Raw genomic sequence first — 12,146 nt, 5'->3', positions numbered from 1 at the left:
CGACTTCAGAGGTTCCTTGCAGAGGGACTGACACCCAAACACAGAAAAGCTCTACGTGCAAGCCGCTGCATGCACCCTGCAGAAACATGAACATCTCAAAACAACCCAAACATCCAACAACAGACCAAGCACTACGTGACCTCGCATCCGTCTGATGAGGTTACCACTAGGCCTTTAACAGCGAGCATTCGACAGGCCTGTGATACAGGAGATACGTTTCGTCAAGTAAAAAAAAAAGAAAAAAAAAAAAAAGACGCAATATACAGACACGGTCTGGGCATCTCTATAAACAGAATTTAAACTTGGGGATAGCAAAAAGGCTTAGAAATACACAAAAGTTCAATGAAATAGAGGTTGTTTTGGAAGCTGGGAAGAGGGTCATTTTTTTCTGACCACGTTTCTGATTTTGCCTGGCTTTCCGCGGTGAGAATATATTCTTTTTATCGAGTCATCTGGTGGAAAGGTCAAGATTCCAGTTGAGGGCGTCTGCCTTTGAACGTGGATCAGTCACCCCTCAGCGGGGCGGTGCTGGACAAGACGGCTGACGTGGCCGAGCCGCAGCATCCTCGTTTAGGGAAGGACACGTGCAGCACGCGAGGGTACCAGAAGTGACCATGTGGGTCCTCGTACCTCGCCTGGTATGTTATACACACGTGCAGAGTGGTGAAAGTAACAGGCTGGATGTTGGGTGGCCCACCTGAGCCTGCTCTAAGTCAGAGAGAGGACCCTGCCGGCACAGGCCAAGCCGGCCAGCGTTCGGTCAGGTGAGCGAGGGCCCGGCCGGGCTAGGCCACCTGTGCAGCACAATCTGGACCCCCACAGGTCGGAGGAGGGGCCCAGTCATGGGGCGGGGACGGGGCAGACCCCAGGCCTGCCTGCCGTGAGGAGGGGGGTATAACCTACGGGGTTACGGAAGGGTGGGCACTGGCACGGGCAGCGGCCAGGGAGGAAGACCCTGTCCACTGTGGACGAAACCCACCGCCGTCCCTCGTGGGCCACCGCGCCAGAATTGTGCTCACAACACCACAGAGGAAGTGGCCTCAGAAACCCCAGTGCCCACAATGTCCACGTCGCCATCAACAGTCACGTATTCACTTAGCAGAACAGCTCAAGGGACTTAACGTTCACGTCTTTTGACTCAGAACTCCGAAACTACATAACTGGTCCAGGCAGAAAACCAGACAAAAATCTGAGCATGAAGATGTTCACTGGCAACAGCCAGATACGGTAACAGACAAGTTAATTACGACACTCGGACCAGGAAGACATCATGCGCGGTTTCTGGGGGTGTTAACGCCGTGGGTACAAGAACTCGGCTGGTGGGACGCTCCGGGACACGACAGGTGTGGCACCTGGCCGCCCCCATGCAGGAAGCGGCACACGTCCTCCCAGCGACACTGCTTGGCACAGTGCCTTCCAGGTCCTAGGATTTTCTTTTCAAGCCATACATCTTCTCCAGGATAACATAACTAACACCTGTGTCATCTACCAACCTGCTGCTGCGCAAATGACGCGTGTAGGACAGCTGACCCAAGTTGTGTTAACAGAAAAGAAAAACACCCATAAGGAATCCAGAGCAAAGGCAGGGACCTCCAGGCGGGCTCTGGAAGGAGTCCGGAACCTCTGGGACCCACTGCAGGGTGTGGCTACGGTGGGACCGTGTGGGTCCTGGCCAAGTTCTTTCTTTTGGTGGACAGGATATGTTAACACAAGTTTTGATTTCATTTTGTTTCACGGGGCTGGCTTCCTGGGCCTGTCCCAGCCCTGGAGGCAGGGCGGTCTGGGTGTCTGAGCCTGCTCAGCTAACCACACCTGATGGAAACAGCTGGCTGTGTCCAGGTAAGCAAGAGATCGGACATTCCAACCTGGAAAAGTGGGCTAAGGGAAGCCCCCCATGGGGCAAACACTGATTCTCTGCAGAAACACCCCCTTCCTTCCACTCAGGCCGGACGCACGAAGGAGCCCCTTGGGTGTAAAAGGCCATCCATTCACTGCTGTCACGTCGGCAGCTCACGGACTCCCGCCGGCCTTCATCTGTGAGAGCAGGAGCCGGGCAGCGAGGGGAGCCCCCCCCCCCCCCCCCGCAGTATGTGGGGGTCGAGCAAACTGATGGGGGAGGAAGGGAAGGCCAGGAAAAAGGTTTTTCTCTTCAAGCCCCTGGGACAATTCCCATGTGTTTCTAGCAGGCAAAAGGAGGAGATCATACTTTAATTAACCAGAGAAAAGACTTGACACTAATTACAATGATATCTGGGGTATAAAAAAAAAACCAAAAAAACACACAAACTGCTTGCTCGCATCTGACCTAAAATAGATTATATAATGAAACCGTTTCCAGAAAATAATGAAGCCTCTCACTTCAACAAAAATGCACTTAGCTTGTTTCTCAACAAAGCAGTTTTGACTCCTATCTGGGAAGACACAGGCCAGGGTAACGGCTTCTGGTGCAACAGGAAGCAGACATTTGGAAAGATCGTTCCAGGTGAACTCACGGGCCGAGGACCCAGTCAGGGTGTTGACCACACAGGCACCCTTCCGGGCTGACCCCGTGCGAAGCCGTCAGAGCTCATCCGGAGAAGGGTAGGAGCAAGGAGGCTGCACACCTGCTCGCGTCCGCCACGCCAATCACTCAAGACCCAAACGCGGAGGGGGGCCGTGGCCACGCACACGAGGCCAAGTGCCACCACGGAGGAGGTCGGACTCCGCAGCGGCTAGAACCATACGGGGTCTCGACGTCCACCGCCACACGCGTATCTGGAGGGCGTTGACCCTTTCACGGGTCCGTGCTGACGGGACACGTCTGAAGACGCACCCTCGCCGTGGCCGGCTGGCCCACGCAGCCGCGCTCAGGAGCAGATGCGGGCGCGGGGAGGGCCGCGCTCACCCGGCGGGGACCGGCAGGTACTCACCCCACTGCAGCGGGGCCAGATGCAGATGTTCCAGGACAAGCTGGCTCAGGAGCCCTTCCACGCTTGCCTCGCCGGTGCGCTTCAGAGACGGGTGAGAGCCAGTCAAGGAAAAACCTGTTCCCGCCGAGCCCCAGGGACAGGAGGAGGAGTTCTGGAAATCTCTACAGACTCCCACACGGGAACCCTCCCACAGCAGATCCAGGTCCCCCTTCTTCGCCAGTGATGGCCCAACCAACCACTGAGACGTGACCTGCGGCTGGAAAACAGGCATATAAACACGGCGAGTGCCTCTGTCCCCTCAACCTACATCAAGTAAAGCCGCTGCCGTGTAAAGAAGGGGAATCCATCGGGATCATTCTGATCCAACAGCTATTCTCGCTGGCGGAAATAAGGAAAATGGAAGTCGTTTTTCCTTAATGAGGCAAACTATGGCTCATTGTTCAATGTAACCCGATGTGTTTCTGGACACGTGTTGGCTTCATGCTGGTTTCCTGTCTGTCGTGCTACACATCTTGATGTAATCACACATATTATTACAAATGGCTCACTTAGGCCAGTTCGTAATTGAGGAAGTCAAGGTTTCTCAGCAAGTACCAGTGGATGAAGAAATTAGGTTTAGGAAGGCAGAAAATAGATGTCTCCTGGGCGCTAATACTCAACAGCCAACGCAGAGCTCAGACACAGATCCGCAAACCTCTTTCCCTTTTCCTACGTGAATTTAAGCCACAGAATGTAAGTTGCAACCAAAAGGGAAGAATTCAGTTCCTGACACTCTTCCCTGATTAGGGAAGTGAAAAGCAAACCCTCTTCTTTCTGCTTTTAGCAAGTTAACTGCACCCAGGAAACATATCGTGGCTCTAATCCCATCCATGGGTGGCCATGCGTGGAGGATGCCGAAATAACTCAGACAGGAGCTCGGACCTGGGAGGCTTACATCTGGGTGGAGATGACAGCACAGGAACAGAGGGCCGTGCCCAGCAAGACGGAGGGCAGCTGTGTGGGGACGAAGCCACGCAGGCAGGGCAGATCAGGGCCCAGGGGGAGGCACAGAGGCACCAGGGCCCCGAGGAACAGAGACTAGAGCTCCCAGTCCTTCCTGCTGAAGGGCCTGGCACACGGGGGCCACGTGATCATCTGGGTGGGAGCATCTGGGCGCAGGGACACTGAGAGCAGCGAGGACACACCGGCCGGGCACCCAGGAAAGCTCGAGAGGGCAGGGCTGGGCGCGCACGGCAACAGGACTCGGCGGGGAGAGCAGGCCAAACAGTGCAGTGACGCCGGGATCCCTGCCTCCCACTCCGCCCCTAAGTCCTTCTTCGGCTATTTAGGACCTCTTCCAATTCTTCCAAAACACCGTGTACTCTCTCTGGACTCCATGTTTCCCGCAGCTGTGCTGTGTTCCTAGAAGTGCTTCTCCCTGCCCTCCTCCTTCAACTCTCAAGCCCTCCCTGAGCCCCGTCCCTGCTCTGAAGGCACTCGGGCCTCCCTGTGGCAGCCCACCCCAGATGTGCCCACTCTCCAGTGCTCAGCCTAGACACCAGCCCGGCAGCTGCATGAGGGCCCAGCCCTCGTCCTGGGACCTACACAAGGCCCTAGAGTTGCTCGGTGCATTCTGTCTGATGAATAAACAAACTCAGGATGGTTACACGTCCTCGACAGGTGGTACAGGAGCCCACAGCCCTCAACACGCGGCCCAGGGGCCGCAAGACCCAGAAACTTCCCTACCCTGAGCCCAGTGCCTGCCTCTAGCCGGTGCCCTCTGCAGACGCTCAGCCCCAAACTCCAGGGAACCCGTGCTGCCTGCCCCCACCACACCAACCCGGACATCAGCTGGGCAGGCATGAAAGCAGGCTCCTTTCGGCCAAGCTGAGCTCCCCAACAGATGTGGGAAAACGCGGGGGCACTGCGGCCCGAGCAAACGGCACCTGCCCCCTCTGCCCCTAGAACGGTGGGTTCTGGATACCCTCAACCCGGCTGTGAGTCCTGGTACCACCACTGACACGCACTGGTCAGTCTACCTACATTCCTGGGTCTATTTCCTCACCTGTGAATGGGCGTAACAGCCCACGAACTTCACAGGACTGTCCTGAGGAATAAATGGAACTGCAGTCCGGGCCACGGTGAGCATGCCATAAATGTCCCGTCCACGCAGACCCCTCCCCGGGCCCTGATGACGTCGTGCCTGGTGCGCGGCCAACCACACAGCGCCAAGCACTGTGAGCTCCCATGTCTCGGAGGCCCCAGAGTCAGCAAGCTCGTGGGGACAGCTCTCTCTCTCCCCCCACCCCCCTCTAGGAAGGCAAGCACAGCGGTGCTGGGGACTTATCTCCAACAGAAGAGGAAACGGAGTCCTTGGAGGGAGCGAGCGTTGGTGCACACACCCGACCCCAAGGCCCCGCTGGCCCTCCTGCTCCCTCAAAGTGGCAACGGGGTGGCATTCCCGAGCAACCCCGCGGATGCCCTGGCCCCTGGGTGTGTCACAACCGCTGTGTCCTTCCGTCCTCAGGCCACATCCCAGTGAGGGGAGCCCACTTCTTGGCACAGAGTGTGGGGGCATGGAAGCCACCTGGGGAGGGTCCTGCCAGTTTCCATCCCCCCAGCGGCAGCCAGGGCCCCTCGGCTCCATTACCTGCACAGCAGAAAGCCCGGCATCCAGGATGCACTGCACCTCAGGGGTGACCGGCGCAGCCCCCTGCCCAAGCCAGGACAGACACACAGCGTCCCAGACGGGACCCCGCACTCAGCACTCCCACCCCCACTGCCCGGGAGGCTTACCCAGCTGGCGACAGGCTGACACGGGGAGGAGGGGGTGTGTGCCAAGACAGGCCGGAGCCTCATACCGAGACTCATTCCGGGCAAGTCAAGCTCCAGAACGGAGGACCCTCTCTCTGCCCACATCTTCCTGCAGGCGTCGCCCCTCTCAGTTACTCCTCTGAGCCTCACTCAGGCTCTGGGCACCTGATCACACTCACAGGCCGAGTGGGGGACCCTGGCTGAATGGGGAGAGGGCCCAAGGCCACCCAGGGTCTATTCTCTCTACTTTAAGACTGGGAGGAGAACTTGTCTCCAACATGGGACTCTGAGATCTCAGAAACTTGTTCTCCCCAGAACTGGGCATTTAGGTCCAGAGTGGGGTTCAGAAAATATCTGTGGTTGTCTGTGATTGGCCACCCGGCTCCCCCAGAGGAAGAGGGTTCAGCCTGCTGCTTAGACCACCTGCTTTCACAGCAGCTGAAGATAACGGGCCTTCTCCACCCCAGAGCCAAGGAGCATTACCTGTGCAAACAACCACTGAGTAAACGGCAACGCACTCTCCCTTCCCGGAAACTGAATGTTCTCAAGAGAAGTGCTCAATATTAAAAATTTATTCACCGGGAAGGTCTCTGTCTTAAGGAACGGGACATTGTATGGTGTTTAATTTCCATGGATAATGACTGACCGATCGTGTTTCCTCTTCTCACCCCACGGATCCGAATATTCTAATTTTAACACGTGAGACGCCGTATTAACTTACTTCTCCAGGTGAGGAACGTGACAGAAGCGATTCTGGTCAGGGAAGAGTGGAGGGCTTCTCTGGAGAGGGGAACGCAGGGCCTGGCCCACACAGGGGGGCAAAGACCCGCCCTAGGAGGGGGCAGGCACCTCACTACTTCAGTGTCGCCTCGGGACGGGGGCTGGGGGGACGTGCTCACGTGCTTGCTCACGGACATACGTGCGGGCGTATGCCCACGGCCAGACCAGAGCACAGCTCACCAGGCCCCTTCTTCTCGCTTGGCGCTCACAGTCTAGTGGCAACGGGCCAGGCAGGGCCGGCTGCCCTGTGCTTCCTCCTCAGACTCCCCAAATCCCTCAGGCATGTGGGCTTTTGGGGGGCAGGCAAAACGTTCAGACCCCAACCTAACCCTATGGATCCGCACGGGTGTGAGTGTGCACAGACTCTAATAGCCAAGATCACTTTCTGGCTGAGGCCTGGTCTAAGCACCTTACACAAACTGACTCAAAGTCTGTCACCCACTAAGTACTAGGCCAACTTTGCACACGAGGAAATGGAGGCACAGGGAGGTTGGGACACTGGCCCAAAGCCACACAGCCACGATTAGTGCCCAGACAGTCTCACTCCAGAGTCTATGTTCTTACTCACTGTTCAAAGCTGTTACATTATAGACAGCAGACAACAACGTAAGACCCAGAATGTCAAAAGTTCGGTTCGTGGGCCAGTGTATACACACCAGCGTAGAGTCACGAACGCCCACGTGGTATTCCGCTCCCCACCAGCACTCCCTCCCAGGCCTCACCCCACAGAAACCCTGACGTTGGGCCCTCTCGGCCGTGCCTAAAGGAACACAGAGAAATTACCCCTCGGGCCAGGGGCTCTCATGGGAAGAAACCAGGGCCCCCAAGACGGTCCTGACAGTCCAGCTGCCTCTCTCCAACAGAGCTGTACCTCCCAGGACAGTCTCCCTTTGAGAATCCGTGAGGCAGAGGCCCGAGGGCCTCACCAGGAAGAGAGCAATACAAAAAGTGACCACACAGGAGAGGGAGGCGCGGAGGAGGGGCCACCCTGACAGCATGAGGGTAGGGGTGCCTCCTCCACGTGTTAACTCACACCGCACGGCCAGGGTACAGACACCCGCATCCCGTTTGTTATCGTAAACACAGCGGCGCGCTCCAAAGCCGCTCCATTCGTGGCTGTCCTCCGATGATCACAGGCACTGATGCCTCAACATCTATCTCCCCGGGGGCACCGTGAGCACGTCTTTCATCGTTCAAGTGCCAGCGTCTTGCACAATGCCTGGGCCCCAGTGATGGCTCGATAAATGTTGATGTCACCTAATGAATGAAAGTGTGAATGCACATTTGCGTGACTGTCAGCATGCAGAAGTGGGTGGCTTTCATCAGAGGCTAACTTTCACTGGTGTGCGGTGCCCCCAGCTCTCACTGCCGGAGCAAGGAAATTAGGACCCTCTGATAGGATTACTCCAGCGTCACCGTGGGACACCCGGTAGAGCCCTCGGCACAGCCAGGCACATGTGGCTATTACAACAGTTCGGAATGTGAGGACACAGAGCCTCGGAGAGGTTGGCAACTTGCCTGCTGTGAGTGACAGAGTGGCCATGAGGCCTGGCCCATTACTCAGCAGCACAGGGCACTAACAGGGAGCGTGGCTGGGTTTCTCAGCTAATATGAGCCCACCTCCCTCTCCAGGAGGCACGAGGTAGACACAAACGCACTCCCAGGCAACGCTGGCCCAATTCTGTGGACTCCTCTGTGACCAGCGTTCAGCACTGCAAGCCTGACCATGGCCAGCACATGGCTGGTCTGCTCCGTCCCTGTCGGTCAATCAGCCAGAGCAGCACGCGCTGCCATGACACCACCAGGGAGAAACACAAGGAAACAGCTTTTCTTAGAGAACTTAGAGATTTTAGGCAATAGACTCTCACCTGGGATGGGTCTCTAAGAGGGGATGGCACCTGTCAGTCCCATGCTGGGACTCCTCTTTTCCAATCCCTGAATGAATAAGATCCATGGGAAACAGGATGAGGGGTCACCCCCCTCCCAAGAGAATGATCCAGGAATGGGCCAATGCCAGCCCCCAGTGAAACCACAGACCACTGTGCAGGTACTGGGTGGTCACAAAGAGTGGGGTCCTTCTTGGGATAAATCACTTCTGCTGAGTCAGTCCCCTAGGCCCTGATCCTGCCACTCACTCGGGTCAGCATCTCCCTGCTATCATGGCCCCAGTGCTACCCAGAGACAACCTCCCTGTTGGGAAAACACATCCCCTGCAGAGTCTGATGAAGGACTAGAGCCCAGGGACTTGCCAGGCAGTGGCAAAAAGCAGTTACATTTCCCTTCGCTCCCTTTGCGGCCACCATGTGAAGAGCTACTTTCTCCTTATAAAGACAACACCAAGTCCCCCTTCCTTAGCTCATGACCATGTCCCTGCACAGCACTCTGTGATTCACTGTAATCAAAGAGATGAAGGGAAAGCGGTATTTCACGTGTGGCGCCGGCCAGGTAAGCCAGCCTCGCTTTTTTCAGTTTGGGTTTCAGCTGCGATCTGGTGGGCCACGTGCCTCACAGGCACACAGAAATTCACTCTCAAGGGTGACCAATTCCCAACATACAACATGCTCCCAGAGGAATTCTAAGACTCAGACTCAAAGACATACATCGCAAAAGACGGGGGCTGGGGAAGGGAACAAATGTTGGGGGCATTCCTGTCGGGGCAGGTTCTGTGGCAAGCATTCTACATGTTCCCTTCAACCGGGGGGGCTGTTCCAGTTGACGCAGTGCAGATGAGGAACTGGAAGCTGGGAGCACAGAGCAGGGAATCCCCCAGAGATCCTTGCACCTCAGGCATCCCAGGGCTTTCCCACAGAATGGCAGCTCCACAAAGGAAAGAGATCTTGTTCAACATTACAGCTTCCAGACGGGCCAACCTCCAAAAGTTCGAAAACCCCCGTGATGGCAAAGCTATGGGAGTACAGGCATAAGACTCACACTCTGCTACTGGGCAAAGGAGAAAGTTTACTATGAAGATGCAAAGTTTTCCAAGGCGTGCACAGTTAAGTGGAAAAACCAAGATGCAAAACATTCTTTACACAAAATACTTTTGTGTAAAAAAAAAAAAAAAAGTATGTGTTTGCAATTGTAGTTTCAGTGAGAAATTCTGACATACATGGAAGGAATGGAGAAAAATGGGCATGTGGGGATGACGGGCAAGATGGCAACACCTTTTTTTAAGATGTGTTGAGCCACGTGCATCTTTTACACATTTAAAATCAACATTTTAGAAAAAGTCAACAATACAGTTCTGCTGATAACATTATGAAACAACACCCAGAGCAGCTGAAGTCAACACGCCTCATCCCAGTCAGAAGGGAGAGGGGCTCAGCATGCAGGTTGTCAGCGGATTTGGGTTCAACATGCACATTTGCATGTTTCTTTCTTTCCTGATTCCCTCCAGGGGTATCAGATTAAGACTTCAGAACATGGTATATTACTTCCTCTTAGGGAAAAAAAAATATGCCAGACTTTCGAGGCAGATCTCACCACAGTGCTTGAAACGTAGAAATAGTGCCTACTGGACAGGGCCAGGATGAGGAGTTTTGAAATGATTATCAGAGGAGCAAGTTAGCGTGTGAGTAGTTACAAAGTTGCCAAATGGCACTGGGGCTCTGGAAACCATTCCAATAACATATTTCTGTATTAATTTGCTTCCGGACATGAGCCATAAAATTATACAGCTGAGCTAATAAAGCTAATTACCTGCATGCACGCCCCTCCCTTTCAGCCCCATAAGCCACCAAAAAACAGTCTGCTGTCTGAGCCTGGACCCAAATGCAAAGCTGGCTGACCAGTCAGTCATGCAGCTGCCCTCATCACCTGCTAGTACACGCAAGACCGCAACGTGGCCGTAGCGAGGGTGGAGGTGGAAGCGGTCACTAAATGATGATGGTGATTCTAATCCCTGTCATCATTTCTGTTAGAAAGAATGCTTCCAAAGTGCTTCCCATGAGAAAGGCCCTTTGGTAAGGAAGTGATACGTATCATTGCAATTTAATGCTATCTTTAAGACTTCAGAACCCGATGGGTGTAAGGTAGGAGCTGCTATTTCTATTTTAAAAAATTCTTTTCAACTGGGCATAAGGTGAGAGCAAGAAAGGTGACACAGCCGTGAGGCGGCAGGATCCAGGTAGTCTGACCCTGCAGCCCCCAATCGGGACCCCACTTTCTGACAGCTTCCGGTAAACACTGGATCAATTCTTCACGGTACCCTCGGTGTGGACCCACAACCTCCACACCGGACAGACAAGGATCTTTCTGTGCACAGGGCTGGGTCAAGCCAGAGTCCCGAGGCTGCTGGGGTGGTGGAGCTGGCCATGCGGGGGACTCTCCGTGGTGCTGAAAATGCTCCCTGCCTTTAAAACCCTTTCTGGACACCCAGGACACAGCAATCACATCTCCAAGCAGTCCGCATGTCTTTGTCCTGAGATCCTGCTCCTGTCCCTTAGGAGGGCAAGGATGCAATGCCACAGCAGGACTGTGGAGCCCCTGTTGGCATGGACCCAGGCTTTGTGGATCTCCTAAACCACACCCACATATAATGATCCACAATCTGTGTGCCTGAACCAGAAGAACACACAAGCTCCCAGCTCAGGTTAGCACAACCCACATTCTGCCTCTGGGGTCCCCAAAGGCAGTATCTAACTCCCAGCAAGAAATGTCAAATATCCTTTATGGTGCCCTCCATGCTTGCCATTTCTGCCTCAAAAACACTGCTGAGTTACCTAGAGTCACTGCTGTTGGCCCACTCCTACTGGTCACAAACCCTTGAAAGGTGGTGATCCATGAGCCCAGGGTCTGGTGCTGGACCTTGCTCAGCATGAACTTCTGCCCTCCCCTCCCCAAACTAGCAAGGTCAATAAACAGGCAGCCATACCTTCCCAACTGCTTAGCTGAATTCAGAGGACTGCTTGTGGTCGTAAGCCCCAGGAGAGTAGGTGTCATCTCTGGTCACCAGCACTGTGCCTGGCACACCGTAGGTGCTCAATAAATGCCTGCCTCTTCCCTGAGCACGTATTATGTGTTAGTTACCTACAAATCATCTCATACAGTCCTTACAACAATGTCAGATTGATGAAACCTCTTCGAGGATACTAAGAAACTTCTCCAAAGCCACATAGCCAAGAAGAGTGTGAGGTTCATATTCAGTTGATTCCAAGTGCACTGCTCATTCCCTGCTAGACTTTCTCCACACGTGCCACATGTTTCCAGGGAGATGTGTCTTAAGTCCACTGTGTAGCAGATGGAATGGGTCAGGATCTCACCTTCAAGACATCTTCAAAGCCACAGACTCAAGATGCCATGGGGCCCCAGAAGGCACCTTGCTGAGGTCAAGAGTCTCTTGGACCCTAAATGGCTCACTCTTCCTCCTATGAGGTGATCCATGAAGTCCTGGGGTAGGACCTAAAGGTAGCGGGCACCCAGATGTGTCCAGCAATACTGGCTCAAGCCCACAGGGCTTGGGTACGTCCCACAGATGAGACAGTGTGTTACCTAGTTCTAGCACTGTAAGGCATGTGTTAAGTGAGGTCCCCTTCTGGAAGGTTTAGGGCCGGGGGAGGAGGAGGAGAGATGATGCTTCCTGCATGGCAAGAACAGGCCCAAACTGGCCGATGAGTACCAACACGAACCTAGCAGGCCATCCCTAAGCTCTGGGCTCCCACCTAA

At 54.7% G+C, this 12,146-nt stretch overlaps 1 protein-coding gene across 2 annotated transcripts in view; it reads right to left on the bottom strand.

Moving 5' to 3' along the window:
* The window catches only part of TRAPPC9 (trafficking protein particle complex subunit 9), a 566,939-nt gene that overhangs the window by 113,462 nt on the left and 441,331 nt on the right, over positions 1-12,146 (bottom strand). For both annotated transcript variants that reach the window (XM_049633425.1, XM_049633426.1), the window contains one exon: positions 2,910-3,001. In XM_049633425.1, coding sequence (XP_049489382.1) covers positions 2,910-3,001 — 92 coding nt within the window. The remainder of the gene's footprint in view (positions 1-2,909; positions 3,002-12,146) is intronic.

The sequence above is a fragment of the Panthera uncia genome, chromosome F2, assembly GCF_023721935.1.
Source record: "Panthera uncia isolate 11264 chromosome F2, Puncia_PCG_1.0, whole genome shotgun sequence".
Lineage (NCBI taxonomy): Eukaryota > Metazoa > Chordata > Mammalia > Carnivora > Felidae > Panthera > Panthera uncia.
This window is presented reverse-complemented; position numbering and strand designations above follow the sequence as displayed.